The sequence below is a fragment of the Petromyzon marinus genome, chromosome 24 (genome assembly GCF_048934315.1).
Source record: "Petromyzon marinus isolate PM22_M1 ecotype Great Lakes invasive population chromosome 24, UKy_Petmar_22M1.pri1.0, whole genome shotgun sequence".
NCBI classification, from domain to species: Eukaryota; Metazoa; Chordata; class Hyperoartia; order Petromyzontiformes; family Petromyzontidae; genus Petromyzon; species Petromyzon marinus.
Window position 1 is genome coordinate 15,330,961 of NC_133690.1, and position 25,008 is coordinate 15,355,968.

The following is a 25,008-nucleotide window of genomic DNA, read 5'->3' on the forward strand; positions in this document are numbered from 1 at the left end:
AACGGGAGAGAATAACGACGAAGTGATGGCCAAAGAGGGTGCTCGTCTGAGTGGATGGCCACCTCGGGGTAATGACATCTCGTTTGCGGGTGCTAGGTGGGGAAGTTGCATCTCGGGACTGAGAAATCGTGGCAGCCAGCAGTGGACTGAGGTCTAACCCATCGGATGACGTGAAAGTTTTTTTTAAGGCAACCGTACATACATTTCGTAAGTTCCTCTTTGTTCATGTTTTCCAAGATCTCTCCTCCCAAGATATTTTTTCATATGTTAATTCATATAAGTACTCTATGTTTTACCCTGTTGCAGAAGCTAGACGTCTCTTGCCAAAACGGTACAGTACTGTATGTGAATACCCGATGTTTAGATAGCACTAATGAACCACAATCGGTGGCCTTCAGTATACAAGATCTACATTAAACGCTCTCCTCAGTCTCTACACAGACCATTCACAAAACACAACTCTACACACCCCAAACAGAAGGTAAAGTAACAATACAGTATCGTTAACTTTTTCAAATGTATTCGATGATTAAGCATGCTTGCACACATACATCTACAGCATGATGAATATACAAAAAAAACTTTTCTCGCATGTTTTTTCATAAGTTACTGTGTTTTCGCATGTATTCTAACACGTCTGGTTCGGCACGCAACGGGATGCCAAATACCTGTAGGCCCGTGATTTTCATTGCAAGGCCACGGGGCCACTGGATGCCCTCTGGTGGCCTTTAGTGCGGCTTCCCAACAATTCACAACGTGTGAAGACGCCCCTTGCAGGTGGTGTGGTGACCCTCGCACTGATGACACACCTGTCAACCCCTTACCAGTGCCTACATTATTACAGACCAATTCAGACCTTATTGGTCACCCAGTGTCATTATACATCTCAACGTTCATCCTACTACAAAGTCCCATCACAAGGGAGAAACACAAACAAATAGACACATTTTTTTGTGCCCGTATTGAAACGGCTGTGCGCCATATGGACCTAACAACTCAATTTCCCTGTACAAAAATGCGGGTAAACCGTATGGGTTGACAGGTGATGAAGTCTTATCGGCTAAAGTGCCCCACCTCCCTCGCTCTGAAAATGCGTGAAGAACACTGTTCTACACCAAGAGGAGCTCTCAAGCTACCTCGAGTGGAAGGGGTCTTCCACCAGCATTGGTGCGAGCAATCGCGAAATCCAGGCAGCTGCCTCTCGTGCCGTTTCGCTTTGTGCGACCTTTTTTTCTTTTTGGAAACGCATCTACTACTAACCGCATAAAGCGATGGAGACCTGGAAATATTGACTTCGCGATAAAGGTAAGTGCTCGTGCTCGGCCAGTAAGCAGTCCAGCAGCGAGACAACGGGGTTGGTGTTCCGTGGTCTTGCCGGGGAAGACAGGGCCAACCCGAAGATCAATGTCGAGGCTTTGGGGCTGTCCATAAATGACGTCACGCACCTAGGGAGGGGGGGGGTCAGACATTTGTGACTATGTGACAAGGGGGGGGGGGGGTGAGAGATGTGACGTCACATCAAAATGCGCAACTTTAAATATAAACACGTTCTACTTCATAAATATACTTTTTAATGTTTTCTCCTACAACAGAGTGCAATGCCACATTAAATACGCACTACAATGACAATAGTTTAAAGCGATTTGAAGCATTTTATTTTGGAGGGGGGGGGGGCATAGCTTTGTGACGTCATATTTGAAGGGGGGGGTCTGACTTTTTGTGACGACGGGGGTGGGGGGGTCAAAAATCGTCCAAAATCGCGTGACGTCATTTATGGACGGCCCCTTTTCTATGGGGTGAGCACCCCAAAAGCTAAACGACTTTCAACTTAAGCTTTGCTCCTATGGGATCACCTTGACGAGCGTTACTGTGCCCTCTCGACACAAGACAGCTGGACAAGAGAGATAATAATGCGCAATGGCCTTCAAACCTTCGTTGGCAGACCGTTAAATGCAAACGCATCATTCATACGGGCGCTCACACGAAAACGTAAGTTTAAAAAAAAACCCCGAACGATTGAGTCATGGCAGTGAATACATTTTCCCGACGTCGATTGGGATTCTACTATTAGGAAACCCACCCCCCATTGGCCTTCTAGAATTTCACGTAGCCATTGCCCTAGCCACATCGCCAGAGCGATGTTACGTCTAATCGTGACGGCACGGATGTCCCATCGCGACTGAGAATCCTCGCCGTTACTCACCGTCTCGTTCGCGTCATGTATGTTGTGTTTGTCGGTTTGATTGATGACGCTAAACGTAACGCGATTGTACTGTGTAGGAAACCTCCTGGTTACACCACCAGCCCACAGGGGATTATTGTGTCCGTCCGTCCGTCGTGCATCCACAAATGGGAGGGGTGGGGCTGGGTGGAGAGGGGAGGGTGGGGAGGGAGGGGCTGGGTGGTAAGGGCAGGGTGGGGAGGGAGGGGCTGGGTAGGGAGGGGCTGGGTGGGGAGGGGAGGGGCTGGGTGGGGAGGGGCTGGGTGGGGAGGGGAGGGTGGAGAGGGTGAGGAGGGAGGGGCTGGGTGGGGAGGGAGGGGCTGGGTGGGGAGGGAGGGGCTGGGTGGGGAGGGAGGGGCTGGGTGGGGAGGGGCTGGGTGGGGAGGGGCTGGTCACCCCGTGGTGCCCTTATAAAACTCAACGTTTAACACATTCCTGCGGAGGGAGCTGGTATGAACGTTGGGTTGCTCGGTCAGTGGCCAGGGTCAACGGCGGCGTCACGTGGTGTATTCAGCACAATATGCCCGACTGTGAGAGCCGGGACAAGCCGGCGTGAGTGGGTTAATGTGCGCGTGATTTGTGCGCATGATTTGCACGCGGGGGGAAAAAAAAGGTCTTCACTCGCAAAATCGGGGCACACCGATGACATGAGGTGTCTTGATGGCACCGTGGCATTTAGACGATAAATGTATATCGAAATTGTATAAAATTGTTTAAAAAGGTAAAATATTGTATGTACAGTGTATATTTAAATCCTAATTTTATCCTATAATCGCATTGTGTCAACTGGTATAATAGTAGTAATGCATAATTATTAGTTTTCTATATAGCAGTTGCGTTTATACCGGGACAGTCGGACAGACAACCACCTCAACAGACATCCACCTCAACGCCTCCCATTACACTGCGTAACAATTTTTTTGTTCCTGGGTAGTAAGTGTTATTTCGTAATTGCTTATGCATAAAAAGTATAGAAAATTACTATTATTCCCCACAAACTTTGCTTTTGTGACCAGGACAGTGATATTTTGAAATTGACCTATTTTCAATGAGAAAACGGGCGAATTTGTGTCTTTTCGTTCACATATAAAGTCAGAAAAAAAACACATGAATCACGGTTGGTTACGTACGGTGCGAAAGAAGTCTAACACATACGGTGCATACAACACATGGGCCTTATTATATTCGTGGGGCATGAAAACCCGCGGAGATGGGGGGAAGGCTGGACATGCTGAGAGATTAAAATAAAAAAAGACATTTCTATGGTATTGGCCCTCGTATGTACTGTTCTGTTTTTTTTTCAGTTGCATCCCTCCAACAACAATCGCTTATTTTGTTTTGAAAACGTGTTAGAGATGTCTTTTTCTTTGCTCACATTTCACCTTTTACCGCACCTTGCAGCCTTTATTTGTCCAGTTCTTTGATCCTCGGCTCACGCACACACGTACTACTTGAAAATTAATAGTAGCTCATTCAAATCATCAATGGCAATAGTTTTACATTTGCGAAGCGCATTTAATTCGTAGATCAAGGTGCACATGAATGGCGACCATCTCCTCCCGAAGTGCATGAGAGCACCTGATGCTTTGGAGGACACTTTCAGACAAGCTCCACAATATATTTATTGTAGTCACGGCAATGAGACGTTACCCAATCTTTCGGCAATATAAATCCATACTCGTTGGTTCTTTCGGTAAAGACACGTAGGTAGAAATCCAGGAGCGAGCATTTTTGGTTCGATCAATTTACAGCCAACACCTGGCGACTACCAGCTCCGTAGTTCATCTATGCATGTAAAATGTCAGGCAAAGCTAACGAAATCTGTTGCTATAGCTATTGCAATGTAATATGAGGGTTCCTGCGTTACCACGTGATACGATAACCTTACCAAATTTCACAAAACGTCAATCGTGTTATCAGTTTCCCACAGCTTTGCATTCCTGAAAGGTGCGACGACGAATATCGGAAACGATGTGAATCAAATCGATTTACAGGGGTAAGTAGTGGGTGGTGGTGGTGGAGGAGGCGAAGCATGAGAGGCGACGGATAACGAGAAAGGATGAACGATGCTGTCAGCGACGTAAGTGCGGGTTGAGGCGACGCAAATCGGGTAGCGGTGTTGATAAAGTGACGATGTATTTGCGAAACAACGCCAAAAGGGGGAGAAGTGGATCGGATAATTACTGTAATGCTATTTTTAATTGTTATTGTATTGCTGTAGTGCTTTTCTGTACTTCTAGCATTAATAAATGTTACTTTTAAAAAAAATGTTCGCCTGCAGTTCACTCAACATAGCCCGATGTGCATAACCATTTCAATATATGAACGTTATAGTGCACAAGGTTGTCAAGAACTGCACATAAAACGATTCAGTCATTCGATGAACTCAAAATGAACATAATTGTCATGTCAATTATTGCGGAAGAAATATGGAATATGGACGAGGAAAAGTTTACAATGTTAAATTAACGTCTAGATTTACTTTATTCGCGATGTTTATGGAGTAAAAGCGCATTTGTCCATCTGCGAGACCGTCACAGCAACTGTGGTTTTTGTCAAAGCGTTGTGCTTTCATTTTGACTGCGAGGAACAAGGGACCTATGCAATTGATGATGAGATATGTGCAACATCTGACCTATTCACGAACCTTTTTGTGCGTGTGTTTAGTTTTTTGTCCTTCCCACGCACCTCCGATTCGCACAAATTGGCTACGTGCGGTGCGAAAGAAGTTCAACATGCATACGTACAAAGTGGACGTGCAGGAGAACCAGCAGTCAATTCAGGAGCGAGATTGGCTTGATCGTAACGGACACATCATAGAATGTCAGAGGTGTCGGTCCTTAACAAATTCAAATGAAGGCAACGATCACAGACTTGTGCAATGCAAATAGAACTTCAACAAATACAACAGTCAAAGCACAGTCAATTTGAGGCCAACAAAAACCACGACAGTTAACATCAAAACCTATGCGAGCAGGTAGGTGAATTAGTTGTTGTAAGATTATAATCAGGCATTATTCTCCCCGACTTGCTCTCTGTTGTTCTCAACACGTCAGTTCAGTTTTGGCACTACAGGCTGAAAGAAAACTCTATGCTCGGCGAAATTTCATCAAATAAAAGATTACCTTTTATTTTCCATTTCAGTATTTGTTTTTAAATTACAGCCTTGCCGTGGCAGAAGCTGACAATGTGCCAAGATGTGATTAACATATTTATAATAGCAGCCTAAACCCAACCATGATCGGCGGCTCCAAGTATATAAGACCCACGTTAGCGCTGCATTCAGTTTATCTGCACTCAGCCCATTCATTCATTCACAGAACAACAGCAACTCTGCACCCACTCCAAAACAAAAGGTAACGTAACAGTATCGCCGTAAGCATGTTTCCAAGCGTAGTCGATAAGTGATTATTCATACATACATACATCCACACACATTACTCTGAGATATATGTTACATAACAGCATGCACATATATAATACAGATGCAGTGCGTACTTAACATGTTTTTCTCCATAACATTTCTTGACTTTTTGAAATTACTGAAGACAGAATATTTAATTTGAGCAATTCTTTTGGTCATTGGTACTATCAGCTATTTCAAGGCATCTGGCCAGCGTGCAAGAGTAGGCCTAATACCCTCGACTATAGAGCTACGTCTAATAGACGTTCATCTCCCCAGCAGTACCGTAAGCAAGCAATTGCAGGGCTGCACCTTTACCTGGGCTGTAATAAACGGCGACATCACTCCAACTGCACACAAATCATTGTGTGTGTATATTCTCTACATCGATGCTGAGGCTCCTTCCTACATCGACTCAGCATTAAATTAGTATTCTAGTGCGGTGTGTAAACAATAGGAACTGTGGAGAGACAAAGGCGGCCGGGGTACGGTTCTGACCACACCACCCGCGTCATACGCTGTCATCTGTGTCTTTATCTCTCGCAAAAAAAATAATCGCGATCCGCATACAAAACAAACCTCTGCCATCACTTTTAAAACCGGCATGTCGTTTCAGGATGGGTCCCCTTCAGCTGTTCCAACTGGCTCTGTGGCTCGAGGTGGCTTACTCCAACTCCTTGTGCAAGCTGCACAACACCACCATAGCGGTGGAGAAGAGTGGCTGCGCCGAGTGTCGTTACATCAACACCACCGTCTGCAGTGGCTACTGCTACACCTGGGTAAGGCCCCCCCCGTGGATTCTCTCTTCTTCAGCTCGAGGAAGCGAATGGCTAAAGTTACGCGTTCAATTACGGTACAGATCGTGTCCTCTGGTGGACTTACCGATGCATTATTTGCCGTATTCTCCGGATTATTAGCTGCTCCGGAAAGTAAGAAGCGAACTAAAAGTCCCCCCCCCCCCAGTATCAGTAGTGCTGTACACTTCTGTTAACACATTACACGTACGCATTGCGCTATCGGATTATAATATTCAGCCGAAATGTTGCGAATGGTGCGCCTTATAATCCGGATAATACGCCGGTTGTTGAAGCAAGCAGTGAGGTTGGCTTGAATTACTGAACACTTAACGACGCCTTTGTATATGGAGTCATATATGGAGTCATATACAAAGGAGAGAGTTAAAGATAACACCACGGTTGCGGGCTGATGAAGTAGAAAAGGGAGGGAAAGCAATGGTGGGACATGGAGGAGGGGAACTGGAGGCAGGGGAAAAGATCATTTGAGTTTTGGAAGGGTTGATGGACAGAAAGTGGCGTCACGTCCAAGTCTGGATATAAACCAGGCATGGTGAGATGCGGTGGGCGAAGTCAGGGGAGCAAAGGGAGGACAGGAGAAGAGAAAATGTGGATGTCATCTGCCAATAAATGATGGGGGAGTGCCGCGAAGAAAGGAGAGATGCAAGTGGTGAAGTATAGAGATAAAAGTGGGGGGTTAAGAACAGATCCTTGTGAAACGCCAACAGTGAAGGGGGCTGGAGGTGGGGGGGGGGGGGGGCAATGATTGAATGAGAGGTGCGCAGAGAGAGATAGGACTGTAGCCAGGAAAGTGGTGTGGCGGAGATACCGAGAGAGAGTAAAGAGTCGGATTTTAGATTTGAAGCTTTCGTGACTGCAAGAATTCATACTCTTTGATTTTATTCGGTAAAGTCACGTAGGTAAAAAACAAATTAAAATAAAATAAACAATTAATTAGTTTTTTACCTACGTGACTTTACCGAATAAAACCAAAGAGTATAAAGAGTCGGATTGTCAACCGTGTCAAAAGCTGAGGACAGATCGAAGAGTTATAAGAATAGAAGAGAGAGAGAGAGACCAACATGAGCAGAGTTAGCAAGGTGATTCTGAACCGAAAGAAGAGCCGTTGCGGTTGAATGAGAGGGACGAAAACCAGATTGGAATTGGGGGTAGAGAGAGTTTGAAGATACGTAGCGAGCAAGACGAGAGTGTGCCAGGCGTTCTAAGAGTTTGGAGAAATAGGGGAGAAAGAATATTGGGGCAGTAGTTGGCAGGAAAGGTCGCAAAGGAAGATGTTTTGAGGAGCGGTACAATAATGGCTGACTTATCGTTTATGTTGTATGTTAGTTTACCCTTTCCTGCACCTCCGAATAGCACGGTTGGCTACATACGGTGCGAAAGAAGTTCAACCATACATACACGGGAGGCACTAATTACAGGTCATTTTTCATTTCGTAATAAATATTTCCATAATTTTCATTAATTTCCAATTCTTTTTTTTAAAGCACATATTACATGAGTTCTCACTGTCTTATATGACCGTGTATAGTACTGCATAATCCCAACATTAAATACAATCACCAATCTAATCAGTTTGTATAAGCAGAGCTCACTCAGCTCTGGGTCTCCACATATAAATACTAATACTGGTAGGAACGAAGTTGTAAACTGAGTGTACCAGCCTGCAATAGATTAATGTGTCCGTCCGTCCCCTTTCAATACTTTAACGAAGTGAAATCTCGTGCTGTTGGGTGTAAAAAAAAATTCCAATGTTCCTACCAGCCCACCCTGCAGGGACCTGTTATAACGTATTTGCGGTACATCGGTGCGCGGTATAAAAACAAAGCAAACATTTCGCAATCATTGTTTATCTTGCGAGGTGGTGCGGTCAAAATCAGTTCGCGTGGCGTCGAAGCAGTCGGAAGGCGAACGTTGCGAGCGGCTGAACACGAAGCTTCACAGTCTGTTGCCGATTGGCTGCTCAGTGTTCCAAAGGCAGATTTGACTCCTCGTGCCCTAGACTTGGTCCGACGCTTCCTCGATTCAACGGACCCAAATCAACGGTCAATATTGACATTTTTTAAAACAAGTCTCAGTAGGCTGAATACATCTTCAAAGCGCGTTAAATTTGGCAACAGAGTCAATTGAAGCCTGATTAACATATTTACTGATTCAAATGTTGATTTTAGACTGTTTTATGAGGACCGGTGTGTTATGCTGCACCGGTGTACCGCCAAAACGTTCAATTATTTTTCATCTGTCAGTATATTGGTTTTCAAGACCAAAATAGCCAAACAGCATTTGTTTGAGAAGTCAAATTATTAACCGGCCACGCTTGTTAAACAAATTCTGTTGGATTGCCAGATTTTATTGGTAAGAGCATTCCATATACATTATAGGACACTGTTTAACCCAACACTCAAGATAATGTGTGTATACGGAAATTTGTTTACTTAATTATTTATTCATGTACTTGCCTACCACTCCGTTATTATTATTATTTGACCATGGGTTATTATCAGTTATAGGCGCGACGTGTCCTGCCCAAGCCCACTACTTGCCTTCGCAGTTTCCAATGATGCACCGCACCGTTAGTATATTATTAACCTGCTGCACATGTTCACCGATTCAAACGTTCACCTCTCAGCAAGCTTGCCCCAATCGCTTCTTTCCACAGCAACTGATCGGGCACAATATGAGGAAGATTGCCCAGGAGGTGTGCACGTACACGGACGTGGGCTACGAGACCGTGACCCTGCACGGCTGTGACCCCGGCGTTGACCCGACCCTCCACTATCCGGTGGCGCTCAGCTGCCAGTGCAGCCAATGCCAGACCGACACCACCGACTGCACCGTGCGCAGCCTGAGACCCGACTACTGCAGCCACCCGAGCCAGATCAAGGGGCCACCGCTTGGAGTCGATCTGACCAACGAAACCGTGCCAGCTGCGGGCAGCTACCGGGTTTAAGAAGAGGTTAACGGAGGGTTCATGGGGTGGTGGGGGGGGGGCTGCTAAATTGTCTAAACTCGAGGGATGTGATCGACTGGCATTGCGTTTTTAATGTTTACGATAGAGCCAAATTTAAATCATAATCTCTTCATGTGAGCTTTATGTGGCTGTTCCGTGTTTTTGTATGTGCTTTCATTTAGCCATTGGTTTGAATACAGACCCCGCACTTTTTAACCAGGTCAAATTATTTTGCAGGCTTGAAAAGGCTAACCTTAATGTATGTAACGGTAAGCAAATGATGTGCCGATAAATGTTTGTGTATTTAATAGAGGGTATATAAAGTAATAGCAACGAGACAAACAACACCAATTGAGAAACGATGTTGTTGAATGAAGTAGCGACCAAGAATTGTAATAATTGTTCGCATTGTGGTGGAGGGTGTGTGTGTGAATCGTTATGATCTGGAAAGAAACATCCAAAACCTATGCCCGGTGCCAATAAAGTTATAAAAATCTGGCGCACCAACCCGATTATAAGACGCACCACAAGTGAATGCTATGCGGGTGAATAATAGAAGCTTTCCAAATAACACATCTTACATTGAAGGAGCAATGTTGGCAGTGGTATTATGGAATGAGTACACAAAGCACATTTCCACCACCACCAGTGTCTTTGGTAGTGTTTCAGTGGTAGAAATATATATTGTTATGTGCTTGGTCGTTTGAAGGAGTGTTTTAACGTTGTTGTAGCTATTATTTTCCGAAGCATTTTCTTTTAATGTTCCCTTACTGACAAATATTGATAAAACATTTGCTGCACTCTTGCACAATGGCTGATTACTTTCGTGAAGGCCTCTTGACTGCTTTCAAAGTTGATGTAGTTGAGTGTTATTGTCATGGATTCTTGTAAAAGTTCCACTTTCAAACAGTGAAAATAATTTCTAACTACTGTAATCCAAGTCCCATGAACTCAGCAGCACTTGAGTCAAATGTAATTTTTACTTTGAAGCTTCCAAAAAGAGTACTATTGTTGTGCATCACCCCACAGGAAAACAATATTGGAATGTTGCAAAGAATAAACATCTTAACGTTGCATATTGGTGTTGATTTGTCTTCGTGTCGCCAGTCCACCCTGTCCCTCTACTCCCATCGTGGATCCTTGCGAGGGGGAGGGGACAGATTAGCGAAATAGACAACAGAAAAAAAAGTTCGGAGGCGATGAGTACATACTGTACCTCTCGACGCCTTATCAGTATCTACCTTATTACAGACGAATCTACACCTTATTGGTCCCCCAGTGCCCTTATAAATCTCAACGTTCATCTTACAAAGTCCCATCACAAGGGAGAAACGCAAACAAATAGATAAAAAACATGTTTTTGCCCCTATTGAAACGGCTGTACGCCGTATGGACCTAAACAGTCAATTTCCCTGTACGAGAACACGGGGTAAACCGTATGGGTTGACAGGTAGGTGAGTAGGAAGTCTGCGTTGCGTTCTGTCCTCCGGAGAAGTGGGGCGACTCCACAACAGCTGAGCACCGTGGGGGGGGGGGGGGTTGTGAAACGTCGGAACTTTATTTCAACGCGCTCTTCTGAAAGGGTAGTTACGTATTTGCAAACAGCGATCAGAAACACCCCCCCACGTCACAACACCGCACCTCAATCCCCCTGTCCATGGGATTGAGCGCCAGTGTTGATAAATCCAGACCCAATTATTATAAGTATTTTATACGTTGAAATCAACTTTAAATATCAAATTCTGAGTTGTGCATATCTTCATTACCGCCAATAACTTAATTAACAGTCAATTGGCATTACCAGTTCCTGTAAATCTATTTACATTCCAGTGATTTAAATTTAACAGTTATATATTATTGGAGCTAATGTAATATAAAGCTGAGTACGTGGGGGTCGGGGTCCAATCGCTGATCACCGTTAACCTTCACTTAGAATACAAAAAACGCATCTGTCTATCCCGTAGTTAGTACAGATGTGACACGTAATACTAAAAAAAAAGTTTCTTAGATTCGCATACGTTGCAGAGTGCACAATTATACACGTGATTCATTGCAGGTGAGCCTACACCGGCTATATTTACTTAAAATCGACGCAAAGGGCACGAAGGACACGCAAACAACCACACCGCAGACCGTGTTGTGATGATCACAAATGACACCGCCCCAAGCTGTGAACTTTTTTTTGCATTTTTTTTTTATTTCAGGACCAGTTAGGTTTACCTACTCGCACTGCACGAGTACAATAATGAACCATAGCGTAATGCTGCGCGATACGTAACAGTAAGTACAGAATGAATGAATATGCTAGTAGTGATAACGAGCCGACAAGAGTTCACCTTCTTAGGGAGCCGTGAAGCATGTTACGGACACGTGCCGCGCGACCCACAACACACACACACAAGGTCTCTGCCAAGCCTCCACTAGCTCATAACAGCTCTACAGCAAGGAATCAATGAACGTTAAGGTTGGACTTGGGTGTTGTTATTTCTTTCCCATCCGATAGCGACGATTTTTCCGTTGTTTTTTGTTGTTGAAAGTATCGAGTCGGCCGTTATACTGACTTCCAAAAGCCAAAAACCAGGGCTTAATTTCAGCTGGAGAGATGTCCAGGGGGCTGAGCTCCAAAAAATATTGTCACACACACACCTCCACCCCGACACGCCACGGTCAATAACACCCCTTTAATGTGGCTACAGCGAAGTCATGTTCCACCTCCCAGTCTGCCATCGGGCCAGAAAATATTCAGTGAGAAATTAAGCCCTGGACTCCCCCCCCCCCCATCACTAACCCCCCACTAACCCACCCCCCATTTCTCCCCCCCCCACCCCCCATTAACCCCCCACTTGTGGTGTTCCGTCACAGAGCACTCGGACATGCTTTTAAGAGAGTGCCTTCATCAGTGTAAACATGACAATGAAACATGTCTGGACGAGTGAGCGTTAAGAACGAACAAATAATAAAAAAAACATTACCCTCGGTGGTGTTTTGCTTCGCTCAGTGCCGAACAGTGGCCGCGTGGCATTGTTGCAATAACGAAATATTTCTCTAAAGCTGTCTCATTAAAACTGACGAAATACAGATTATAAAAGTATAGGCAACGATGTTGAAGCGTATATCCACCAATGGACTTGGCAAAGAAAGATATCCAATTTAAACATCTGATTAAAATTAATGTCGATGATACGGTCACTGGTTTTACAAAAAAAAGTTGTAAGTCATCACTTAAATCCATCCACAGAGATTGCGTGTCAGATTTTAAGTCGTATCTTTTTTTATTTGATTGAATGTCAGTCGGCCATTGCGCTGCATTTATCTCCTGCATGAAGCTCTGTGCATATCTTTTTTTTTTTACAGCTGCCTAGACTGAGTTAAATGAAAGGCGCTATTCAAAAGTTCGACATCATCACCGTCATTATTAATATGACAGTGTCACGCCTGTCTGTCAAGACAAGGTTGCAGGACTATTCCGTGTTGTTAAGGGTTTCTTGAATGCAATACCAGGTGAATTTAGAGAATTGCATTGTGACGAAGCAATAAATAGCATAAACTACTGGGACATTACTAGCATGAGCAATAAAACAGGCCCATAACAAACATACCACAGTACAAAATACTAAAGTCTTGCCTAAAATGCAAGAGTTATTGATTTATTGAATTTTTATAGTTTTTTTTAAGTTTACGGTTTTTTTTTCTTTAGCACTGGAAAGGTTTTAAATTAGCCTTCGGACACAGGTACAGTGAGTGAAACACACTCAGTGGAAATTAAGAAAATTGTACAAAAACCTCTTTGCAGTGCCATTTGAATGCGAAGTAAAAATGCTACTCGTTGCCTTTGTTCAATAATTAAAAAAAAGATTGTTTAAGAACTCGGCTACCGTGTGTACAGGCCAAACAAACCGCATGTCCAATGGTAAGAATTTGAACATCGGGTGAAAGTAAAAGACATTAGGAGTGCTAAAGCCAGTTTACGTTTGCGTTACCAGGTATGCCTCTTGTGCGTGTGTATATGTACACGTGTGCGTCGCGGGGAGCGTTGGCACAGTTATTGTGGCACTGCGCTACACACCTCGTGACCTGACATCAGTGGCAAAGTGGTATTTGAACATGTCATGGGCTTCCCATAGGTCTAATTCAGCCTTGAATGAGTACCAGTTGCATCGTGTAAACATCAGTAATAGAGAGACAAAGACGGCCCATCATGACACTGGCTACACCACTGCCGTGCATGCCGTGTTCGCCTAAAAAGCAACTCACTAAAAACACGTGGTCCAATAGTCTAATTGACCAAGGGGTTTGTTTTGTGCTGGGAACGTGGTGGCATAATAATCAGTAAGCTCCAATATTATGAATGAACCTCGAAACTTGGTTTCGATATCTGGACATCTGTTGCCTCGGTCTCGAAAACCCTATACCTAGCATGGTGCAGTCAACATCAGTTCTGGGAAGATAAAGATGGTCAGGCATGATTCTGGCCCAAGCATTGTCACCTGTGCCATGCTGGTTTTAATGAGTGGTCGCTAACAGTACTTGGTCCAGCATTCCATGGGGGTCAAGTAGGCAGTCTTTGTTTCGTGTGTGTGCTTGTTTGTGCATGTGCGCAATTGTGCATGAGTGCCCACTTGTTAATTTATTTGCACGTAATGTTGTTAGACCGGTGAATGAGTTACAAAGAGTACTTGTATTATATAATCTCTAAAAAAAACCCACACCGCACATTTCATAGCACCTGTATAATGACTATGGCTTGGTGTGGCACAATCTGTATTCAAAAGCACCTGCTTTACCTGAAACTAAGCAATACTGTATAATGCACAATGTACACGCGCGCACACACACACACACAAACGGACAGAAACACACCCCTTATAAAATATAAAAAAAATAATGTCGTAATATAAAAAAATGATTTAGTAAATAAATAAAGAGTCATACAATCATATTGATAAATGCACTGGAAAGGTGTGTTTGTTTGGCCTGGTAGCAATACTAACTCGACTACTGCCCACTCTTCTTACTACGTGTGGTTATTTAATAGTCCGCTGACGTCGTAACAAACTTAAGACGTGAAACACGAAGAGTGCCCGGGACCCTTTCTGGTGTGTGCATGTGCTTCGTTACCTCTAGCTTAGTAACCTCAAGCAAAGGCATATTATTAGTTTAAGCACCAATCTTGTGAATTTGTCGAGTTGGAACAAACACCATCATCGCCGGTGCACAACTTTAAATCAAATTTCTGTTACTTCCTCGCACAGTATATATATCTTGTGTTCCTAATATGGTAATAAATTAATATAAGGTAATTCTTTTATTATTACTATTTTTAAACCTTTTTAGTCTAAAGTGCAGTAAATCATCACCAAACTTTGTCTTATGTACAATAACAACAATGTTTTGTATTTGTTTTACTTTCAAGAGGAACAGTTTTGGGCTTTTTAAGTAGCGACTTTTTTTGCTACCCTTTCAATCACTCTTAAATTTGCTGACAACAAGAGTCACAGATCACTACCTTCCACCCGACAAGTCACGTTGTTGTAGCACCTCTTCACAAAGTGACAGACTTCAGAGCGTTACTCGCGCTTGTGGGGCATCTGGCATTAACACCGCGAAATTAAACTGCATCAGGCACCGTGGCCAAACCTTCCTTCCTGTGTGGCCGCACGAGATCGTTCCGTTGACACGAACCAAATGAACACGTGCGTGTGCATTTTCTGTCAGAAGAAAAAAAATTGCCCTCGATATATATTTTTTAAAGGTATCTCAAAACGACACAATTACAGAGAACTGAGGTGCCAAGATTTTTACCCCCCCCTCTCTGTGCAACAGAAGCGAACAATTTTGGCCGTTTGCGGTCGCCGATTTTGCACTTTTTTTGTTTGTTGCGACGGCATCGCGGTCAGCGGGCCGCTCGGCAACGAGGCCGGGCGGTCACCTTGCGGATCTCCGGGTCAGCCGCTCTGCGGCTGGCATCGCCCCGTCGCACACACGCACGCACGTACCCATGCGCGCGCCCACGCACGCGTCTAGCTCTGGGAGCTGTCGGCGGCCTCTTTCAGCTTCAGCAGCATATTCATCTGCAAGGAAAGGAGGGAGGCGGGAGAGAACATGAACACACTCCTGTGCCGCACGCTGCCGATGGTCGGTGACGGCGCTGCCGTTGGCGACACGGTGCTGCTGCTGCTGATGGGATTCATTGGCTGTGATCGATTCGCGCGCTCGCGATACGTGCAGCGAATTGTTCACGTGAGGTGACATTCTTCACAATTTGTGAAACTAAATTTTGATTTAAAGCTTTCGTGACTGCAGTAATTCATATTCTTAGCTCTTTCGGTAAAGTCACGTTGAAGGGAAACAATAAAATAATAATATATAAAACAATAAAAATTCTCACGAGGTTTCGACCATAACACAAACGGTCAACATTAGGTGTAAAAACCTTTCTTGCCGTTGGTTTTCACACCTGATGATGACCGTTTGTGTTATGGTCGAAACCTGGTGAGAATTTTTTTTGTTTTATATATATTTTATTATTTTATTGTTTCCCTTCAACGTGACTTTACCGAAAGAGCTAAGAATATACTCTTTGGTTCTATTGGGTAAAGTCACGTAGGACGAGACTGTCTGTCCTCCAGACAGTCTCGTCCCTTCACCTGATGAAGGCCGCTTGTGTTGTGGCCGAAACGTCGTGATTTTTTGTTATTTTATTTTCACCTACGTGACTTTACCCAATAGAACTAAAGAGTATGGATCCTAGCAGTCACAAAAGCTTTACATCTAGAAAAGGTAAGAATATAATACGTGAAACGTTTCTAGATGTACACGTACGGCCTTTTGTCAATCCACTGCTGGATTAGTCGTTCGGTTTATTTTGCCACGGGTAAATCCCACTGGGCAATAAATGATCATTATCAATGAGGGAGTGCCTCCCCCTCTGTCGTGCAGGTCACAGAGGTTATTTGCTTCACTACGCTGGTCAACGCGGATTAGTGAAGATGGGCAGCATAATCTTGATTTGAAGCTTTCGTGACTGGGCAGTATAGATGAGGGACATAAAAGCACAGGAAAGCAAGGATTTTATCACGCTGCCCTCTGCTGCTCAAAATACTAACCAATTACACTCACATGCTGCTTAGGAGTTGCAAGCGAGGAGGGAGTGCGCACACGTGCAAGCGTTGAATCGTGACCGGTTGTACAAGTGCGCGCACCGCATTGCAATCAACCGAGCCGTACATGTGCCCGATCGTCGTGGCGTGAACGAGCGCGCAAGCGAGCACCGCGCCCACGCGCACGACCGTCGAGCCGTGAGACGGGCGAGCGCGCGAGCGCCCTCACTCACGAGAGGGTCTGCGGTGGGCCCGCTGGGCGGCGTGGGCTTGGGGAGGCTTGCGTGGTTGTCGCACTGCGGGACGTCGTAGCCCGCGTCCTCGGGACGCAGCCGAGCGAGGAGCGGCGCCTCGTGGCGCCCGGGGCCGGCCGCCCACGGGTACATGTCGAGCACCCACTGCGTGGGGTCCTCCCACGCGCCCCGCTTGCCGTACATCTGCAAAAGACAAGTGCATTTGTTTTTTGGTTTTCCTTCACATTTAGAAGCAACGTGCATTTTTATTATTTGGCTACTATATATTCCCACATGATGAGCCACTTCGTTGAGCTATCATTCTCAAACAGAGCTATATAGTTGCAGTGTGTCTTACCTGGTAAAATAAAAAAAATTGATTCACTTTAAGTAGTTTCATACCTGCAGGCCAGTCCTCACGGCCTCGCACAGGAAGGGAAGCAGCGAACGGTTCCAGAGATCGACGAACCACACCCGCGACTCGGACACGTCCATTGGGCAGGACAGGAAGAGGTGGGGGCCTGCAAGCGTGCACACGCAGCCACCGCCGATTCAGACACTCGCACATCGACTGATGTTGATCCCCCGACGGCGAGTCTGCAAAGGGGATTACGAAACCAGAGACGATTATCAATTGTGGCGTCGGGCTTTAACAACCTTGTGGCAAAAAATGTTTACTTTAAAAAAAATGTGGACAAGAGGAATTCGGTGAGAGGAAACAATTGTTGACAAAATTAATGAATGAAAGAGTAAGGAAGAAGACGCTTGCGGTGTGGAGTGTAGGTTTGTATGGAGTAGAAATGTGACAAAGGACGAAGTGCAACGGTTGGAATCGTTCGAGATGCAAATATGGAGGAGGGTGCGGAGAGTGAGCTGGACAGACAAGAAGAGCAGTGAAGACATTTAGAATGGCATCGGCGAAAGAAGAATGGTAATGGGAGTCATCAGAATGAAATAGACCGAATGAATTTGACACATTCTACGAGGGCACAGTTTGATGAATGAGGACGTTGCAGAAGGAAGAATTGACGGGAAAAGAATGACAGCAGTTCTATCCCAGTCCTCCAGGTCATGCCCCTCCGGGAACCTCTGGGCGTACGCGTGCTAATCAGGGGTGCGGGGAAGGACAACAAACTAAACACAAAAAGTAGTTCTACCCCAGTCCTCCAGCTCCTGCCAAAGGGGAACCTCTGGGTGTACGCAGTCAACCGTGCTAATCGGAGGTGCTGCTGGCGACGACGGCGACGGCACTCACCGACAGACACACCCCCGGGCCCGTGGCTCTCCAGGAAGCGGTTGAGGTGGCGCCACAGCTTGGGGATCCACTCGATCACCTTGACGAGGTTCGAGTTGCGTGTGGCCGTATCCACCTCGGCCTCGACGAGGCGCCGCCGCAGGAAGCGTCCCAGGAAGCCCTTGACGGGCTCCACTTGGCTGCCATGGAGCACAAACCTGGCGGTGCACGGACATGGCACACGTGTTCTCGAGGGCACGCGGATGCACGTCCCCCCCCTCCCCCCCCCCTCGTGTAGCCTTTGTCTTTATATTTGGAGAGCTTCTCGGCTCGAGGTACCTCCCGAAGTTTAAAAGCGGTAACAAAAATAGAGCGATTTGGATGGCGAGGGCGTGCAAAGGGCCGAGGAATGAGTGACCGTAACAGAGGGCACGTGGGGGGTGATGAAAGGGCTATAGGGGAGAGACGGGAAGGAGTGGAGAGGCGAGGGGTAGGCAGAGGAAGGGAATGGGCTATGGAAAAAAGGTGAGTTTTAAGAGAGGAATGGAACAAGCTGTTGGAACAAGTGCTGTTCGCGAGCACCTACGAAGGCCGGCAAGGCACAAGAGAGAATGGGGTGTTCTCAGTATCATGCCCCCAGCTGTCTCCCAGTTGCTGATGTTTTCACACCTAACCTGGTGCTCGCTTGAGGCTGAGTTAGCATAGGAGAGGCCCAGGACCAGTTGAGATAATTGCCACCATTGTTAGCCATGGATGGGGAATCGGCCTCGGGTGGATGGGTTCATAGTGCACGGTGCTAACCATTACACCACTGCTCCCCACATGCAGGCCTGCACATGTGTACACAAGACGGTGGCGATGGTGACAGCAGTGATGGTAGTGATGATGATAGCATAGGTCAGTGGTTTTCAATCTTCTTTCGCTACTGTGTACCCCTTGTTGAAGTTGAGTACCCCTAACCCAACATAGTTCTGAGAAATGTATGAATAATTAACATCAATAATTTGATAATTTAAGTCTAAGGTACATTTATAAATCATCTCACGTACCCCCTGGGACATTGCCCACATATCCGCAGGGGGTCCCCCCATACCCTCGGTTGAGAACCATTTGTATAAGTGACAATGTTATGAAGGACATGCTAGTGATGTGGATAGCGAAAGTGATCATAGTGGTGACAATGCTGATGATGGGAGTGATAATAGCGGTCACTGTGATGATAATGGTCGTGATGATGGAGTGAGGCCACACCTGACGTTGGGATGCAACTTCACGTCGGGGGTTGCGGATGTAACTTGCTCGAAGATTCCAATCAAGTAGGGACTGGTGCAGTAACAAAAAACGCAAATTCATTAAGCAAAAACCCTTACAACCACTCAAGAGCAGAAAAAAGATAATGCCAGCCGAAACCGGTTGAGCATTGCAGCAAGTATATTTTTTTCCAACGTCATAAAATATTACGATGAAATACAAAACCGTGCCTTTGTAAAACTGCACGCATGCATTGTCGTTACCAGCCACACATGTAGTGGAGGGAGATCCTGTTACTGTCTAAGCATAACAGCACAGATGTCCCATCCCAATTTCAAATCCTAGCTGCTGTTTACCGTCTTGTTTGCGCGGTTTCTCAAGTTGTTTATTCTGTTTCTTACTTGACTCTGCGTACGTACGTAGAACTTCTGCCGCACCCCGTACATAGCCAACCGTGCCAAATGTGTAAAAATTGTCTTCACTTCATTAACCGATACCTAAACATGAGCAAATCATTATCACGTCATTTTCAAACACACACACACACAATTTTTATTTTAACACACGCAAACATTTGGTGCCCCCCTCATTGTGAGCGTTGCCACTGGGTTTAAATCATTGAATCGATGTATTATTACATGCAGTGTCTTGAGGTGCGAAACATTTTTTTATTTTACCAGGTAAGGCCCACTGAGCTGTAAAGATATTTAAAAAAGCGACCTGGCCACAAATAATAGCTGAAGAAAGTGGCTTATCATGTGGAAATTTATAGCAGCCAAATACTCTAAACGCATGCTCCTAAATGTGGAGGGAAAACTGTAGAACCTGGAGAAAAATCCATGCAACCACGGGAAGAGAGACACGAAAACTCGAAATATACAGCAGGTGTCAGGGATCAGGGGTCGGGATCAAACCCACGACCTCCTGTATACCAGGCGAGTTAGTTAACATCTCACCACCGTGGCGCCCCTGCTATATTTAAAAGCTACATAAATCCAATTTGTATTGCATTGCATACACAGGCATGATATGTTATAGAGATTCGTCGAGGCTTTCCCGGGTACACAGGGATATAATAAATGTAAAAAAAAAATGTGTGCAACTCCAGGTTAGCTCTTACGCAAATCCAATTTATATCATATGGTATAATTGCATTATACAAAAAATATTTTAGACTGCATTGAAAAAGAAGCTATGGGGCATAATGAATTAACATCGTCATCATAAGCTACTGTCTATTCACTGCTGGATGAATCCCACCCTTGGCCAAACACCATCTATTACGGTCTTGCGATGCCACAATCCATCTGGCTGCTGTACATGAGCTAAGCTAACTGCTCCATCTCTGCAATGATCACCCTCCCAGGCATGGTCTCTCCTTTGTTTTCCAATTGTGTCTCACCAATAATAATTTTCCTTCGATCATATTTATTCTCGGCTCAATTTTGCAGCCTTCTTTCTTAAATTATTTTATAACAAGTAGTTTGTTTAACTGCTCCTTGCAGCTTTGAACAGATTCAATCAGACCGATGTCTTTTGCAAAACTGAGCCAACAAAACAGACCAGCCCAGATACTGGATGCTTAATTAGCTCAATCCATTAAACTAATGAACAAAAACGGTTATTGCGACGGTTGCTGTATATAGTTTCAGCTCGAGCGAGAGTTGAAACCGAGGATGTGAGCAACGACTATTGTCGTAGCCTCATCATTCTTGCCAAGGACAAGGTTTATGGCTAGGGTTATAACTAGTGTCAGGGCTAATGTAATAATTTAATATAGCTCTGGTTACTGATAAGGTTGTGGCCTTCATTATATAATAGTATGAGTATTTCTATTGTTAGGTCTTATAGTTATGACCACAGTTAAAGCTAGAGCAATTGAAATTTCCAGAGATATGGCCAGAATTTGGGATAGGGTTAAGGTTAGAGCTTGACTTTCGGGCTAGGGTTATGGATAATCAAGTGGCACTTTCTCGTGTTTAAGGAAGGCAGCATGAATGAGCGGAAGGGAATTTGTCGCTGTTTGCAGAGGTTTGTGGTTCATGCCCAGCGGGTACCCTGATTAATGCCGTGGGTGTATTAACCGAAAAAATGTGCTGTCTGCTTCACAGTGGATGTAAATTATCCTGTGAACTTCTTCTAAAGGGAGTAATCACGCTCCATATTTGCCAAAATGAGAAATTTACTCGCAAAATTCGGAACTTGGATGAAGCCACATAGCAGCATCACCCCTCCGACAATGAAACCACTGCAAAAGCTGTAACAGCCTGTGAAACAAAGCACCTTCACGACAGCCCTTCGCTTTGAGAATGGTACTAAATATTGAACGCAGTAATGATTTGATTTGATTTCATCACACTCACCCAGAACACGTGACAATAACAATATCGTACATTCCATGTTCACGCCATTCTCATAGCGCAAGGCTATGTCGATGGTGCTATGTTTCACAGATGAATATAGCAATTTGGGGGTCATTGATTTTGTCCTGGTCCAATTTTGAGCCATGACGTATATGGCCTCCACTCTGAAGCAGATGGCATGTATTTCTTACGATTCATGCACCCTCAATATTAACCAGGGTGGTGAACGTGCTGCAACTAGGCCGTTACTGTAGCGAGCGTGCGCTCGCTTGCGCACACATGCCCTATCAATAATAATAATTAATAATATATTCCCACTTTTGTTCAGTGACCTGCGTCTTGCATCGGGCTCACGTTGAGTCTTAATTAAAAAATATATAGAAAAAACTATATAAGAGTAATATAAAATTTTGATTTAAAGCTTTCGTGACTGCAGTGATTCATATTCTTGGTTCTTTCGGTAAAGTCACGTTGAAGGGAAACAATAAAATAATAAAATATATATAAAACAATAAAATTCTCACGACGTTTCGACTGCAACACAAGCAGTCATCATCAGGTGTGAAATTTCATTGGTTTATATATTTTATTATTTTATTGTTTCCCTTCAACGTGACTTTACCGAACGAACCAAGAATAAGAGTAATATTATGAGACTCACAACACATGGTGCTGGCAGTTGATGGCGGGAGTGAGCAAATCGCCGGGCTGGCCGGCCTCCTGCAAACCGTCGAGGATAATGACGCGTGGTACGTCGCCGATCTCCAGCCCGCCGCTGCACAGCTCCGCCAGGTCCACTAGGTACTGGCGGATCTCCTGTCGCGTGAGCGAGTGAGGTTAGAAGAAGAAGAATAGGAGGAGGAGAGGGAAGGAGGGAGACGTGCGGGGGGGGGTTAAGTTCGGTGGCATGGGACGATGGCCCTGTGCTAACAAGAGTAATGATACACGCGAGAGTTGATTTCTATATTTACAGACTACATAAAGGCACGAATGTGACTGGAGGATCAGTCCTTCCTTAAATGCCCTCATTGTCTAAAACAAGGCTGTGTGTACTGTGCGCGCAGTATTAGCATGTCACGAAAACGCTAAGTTAGTCTGTTATGAAGTGACACTATGAGTCACCTACATAAGTCTGTGGATCTAACGTAAGCATGCAGGTCCGATGTGTGTCCATGGGCACCACATTATCCAATGGGCTCAATCTTAGTCTGTCTGCTTAAGCATAGTCTATGAGGTCAAACGTTTTTCCTATAAGTCGATGGGTCTTTGGGTCCGTTGCTGGCCTATGGATCCTTTGCTAGTCTACGCGGGTCAAAACGTCGCTCTGGTGTGAGTGTGAGACGCTCACGTCCGCCGTGGACTGGTTGACGGAGAACGTGGCGACCGTGTCGTCGGTGACCCGCAGCCCCGCGCGCCGCACCAGCCACTGGCCCAGCTGCGCCGCCAGGCAGGACTTGCCGCTGCCGGGAGGGCCGCACAGCACCAGGTGGCGGTGGTCCAGCAGCAGCCCCGAGCAGCGCTGCAGCACCGGCTTTGGCGTGAGGCCCTCGAAGGCCAGGCTGTCCAGGCTACTCTCCCCCAGGCCTGTGGCGGCGGTAGCGGTGGTGGTGGTGGTGGAGGGAGCGTCAGAATCGCGAGCAGTGCCACTGGCCGAGCAGTCGCGCGTTTGCCGCTCGTTGCATAGATTCGCGGTTCGAGCGCAACAGCCGCCCTGGTTCATACCGAGAATTTGCTGTGATGTTATTTCCAACAGAGTAGGCCATGTGTGGTGGTGTCACAGTGGCAACTCCGATTAGCACGCTTGGCTAAGTACGGTGCGAAAGAAGTTTAACATAGTTACATAGTCCAACATTTTTCAAATTTGACTTGAATCGTAAATAACCCTATTGAAATCCAGAATATGTTGTTTACATCGTGGTGTTTGCTCTAGTTGCGTCGCTCGACACCCTTGCAAATGAGATATTCTGTCTCAAGGGACGATCCGAGTAAAGGTATATAGTTAATAAAATGAATAATATTAACAGGGCGGTGTCCAGGTGGCTCAGAAGGTCAGAGTGCTGAGTTGGCACCACCGAGATCCACGGTGGCGAGATGTTGACTACCTCGCATTGGTATACATGAGGTCGTGGGTTCGATCTCGACCCTGACGCCTGTATACCTGGAGTTTGCGTGTCCCTCTCTCTCTCTCTCCCCGTGGTCGAGTCGATTTTTCTCCGGGTGCTCCCTCCACATTTAGAATCAACATCACGCGTTTAGAGTATTTGGCTGCTATAAATTTCCACATGATAAGCCACTTTGTTGAGCTATCATCATTTGTGATAGCCAGGTCCCTTCGTGAAAAAAAAGAGTTATGTATCTCAGTGGGCCCCACCTGGGGAAAATAAATAGCAATCGTAGTAATCATGGTGTTCAAATTTAGGCAGGCCGGACCTCAGTCACCGTTTCTTTTGCCAACGACCGCCCACCTTTGAGCGAGATGGCGATGCAGGGCTCGCCGTCTTCGGGGAGGCTGTCCCAGGGCAGCGGCACGGGCTCGGGGGAGTTCCTCGTGCGCCGCACGGCCCCCACGTTGTAGCCCACGATGCTCTCCGAGCTCAGGCCCAGGCTGGACACGGGGTCCACGCGGATGATGTATTCCTGCGCCGGCGTCCGTTATCCCGCCGTCGGAATTAGTGACGAAAACACCGCCACTTCTTGGCCACATCCCGCGGCCACCGAGTTCGACAAACGCCTGCCAAGTCCTGCTGGAAGGCCTTCTAAGTACGCCACGGTGGCCTTCCAACGAGCACCACGGTGGCGAGATGTTAATAACCTTGCCTGGTATGCACGAGTTTGCATGTTCTCGCTCTCCCCGTGGTCGCGTGGATTTTTGTTTCCCCTGGTCCTCCGGTTTTTCTCTCCACAATTTTTTAAACATCATTGCGTTTAGAGTATTTGGCTGCTGTAAATTTCCACGTGATTATAGGCCACTGGTCCTTGCTAGGTAATTTCTGAAAAAGAGCTTTATAGCTCAGTGGGCCTTACCTGGTAAAATAAAAAAAATAGTTTTATAGTTTAGATTATAGTTTAAATAGTTTAATAGTTTAAGTACTGCACAGGCTTATTTTTGCTTAGCTTTCGAGAGCTAAAATGAGATTGGGCATAATCAACGTCGTGTGTGTACTCAAGTGACGTGCGAGAGTTTGCCTGACCTTGAATACGTGTCGGATTATTCCGTCAAGCTCCTCCCACGTGGTGCTTTCTCCAATGTCCACACGCCCCAGGGCAAACTGAGTCACCTTGGAGGTCTGAGAGAACAGAAACCAGATGAGTCGAAGGGCACATCTTAACAATCACCCCGATGCTACAAAACACAACATCAATAAATAGAACAGTACAAGAACTTCAACCACAAAGACCCAATGAAGCCAGACTTCTCTTTTAAGCAAATTAAACACAACA

General features: G+C 45.6%; 2 protein-coding genes across 5 annotated transcripts in view; one reads left to right on the plus strand and one right to left on the minus strand.

The window, feature by feature from the left end:
• Positions 1-2,665: 2,665 nt before the first annotated feature.
• On the plus strand, positions 2,666-10,460 carry FSHB (follicle stimulating hormone subunit beta). Its single transcript, XM_032960062.2, has 3 exons — positions 2,666-5,577; positions 6,241-6,403; positions 9,096-10,460. The coding sequence occupies exons 1-3, from the start codon at positions 5,459-5,461 to the stop codon at positions 9,384-9,386; spliced, it is 573 nt and encodes a 190-aa protein (XP_032815953.2). The 5' UTR covers positions 2,666-5,458; the 3' UTR covers positions 9,387-10,460.
• Positions 10,461-11,559: 1,099 nt separating this feature from the next.
• The window catches only part of LOC116945595 (neuron navigator 2-like), a 120,348-nt gene continuing 106,899 nt past the window's right edge, over positions 11,560-25,008 (minus strand). For all 4 annotated transcript variants that reach the window (XM_076069434.1, XM_076069433.1, XM_076069432.1 and 1 more), the window contains 9 exons: positions 24,759-24,854; positions 24,033-24,204; positions 22,916-23,151; positions 22,229-22,383; positions 19,205-19,276; positions 17,975-18,171; positions 17,122-17,240; positions 16,720-16,923; positions 11,560-15,457 (listed from right to left, as the gene is read on the minus strand). In XM_076069434.1, coding sequence (XP_075925549.1) covers positions 15,407-15,457; positions 16,720-16,923; positions 17,122-17,240; positions 17,975-18,171; positions 19,205-19,276; positions 22,229-22,383; positions 22,916-23,151; positions 24,033-24,204; positions 24,759-24,854 — 1,302 coding nt within the window. In that variant the 3' untranslated portion in view covers positions 11,560-15,406. The remainder of the gene's footprint in view (positions 15,458-16,719; positions 16,924-17,121; positions 17,241-17,974; positions 18,172-19,204; positions 19,277-22,228; positions 22,384-22,915; positions 23,152-24,032; positions 24,205-24,758; positions 24,855-25,008) is intronic.

Bases quoted from the DNA above. Each gene is read 5' to 3' on its own strand.
- FSHB (XM_032960062.2), top strand. From the start codon at position 5,459: ATGATCGGCGGCTCCAAGTATATAAGACCCACGTTAGCGCTGCATTCA. The intron at 5,578-6,240 runs GTAACGTAACAG...ATGTCGTTTCAG, and splicing joins CACCCACTCCAAAACAAAAG to GATGGGTCCCCTTCAGCTGT. The intron at 6,404-9,095 runs GTAAGGCCCCCC...TTCTTTCCACAG, and splicing joins GTGGCTACTGCTACACCTGG to CAACTGATCGGGCACAATAT.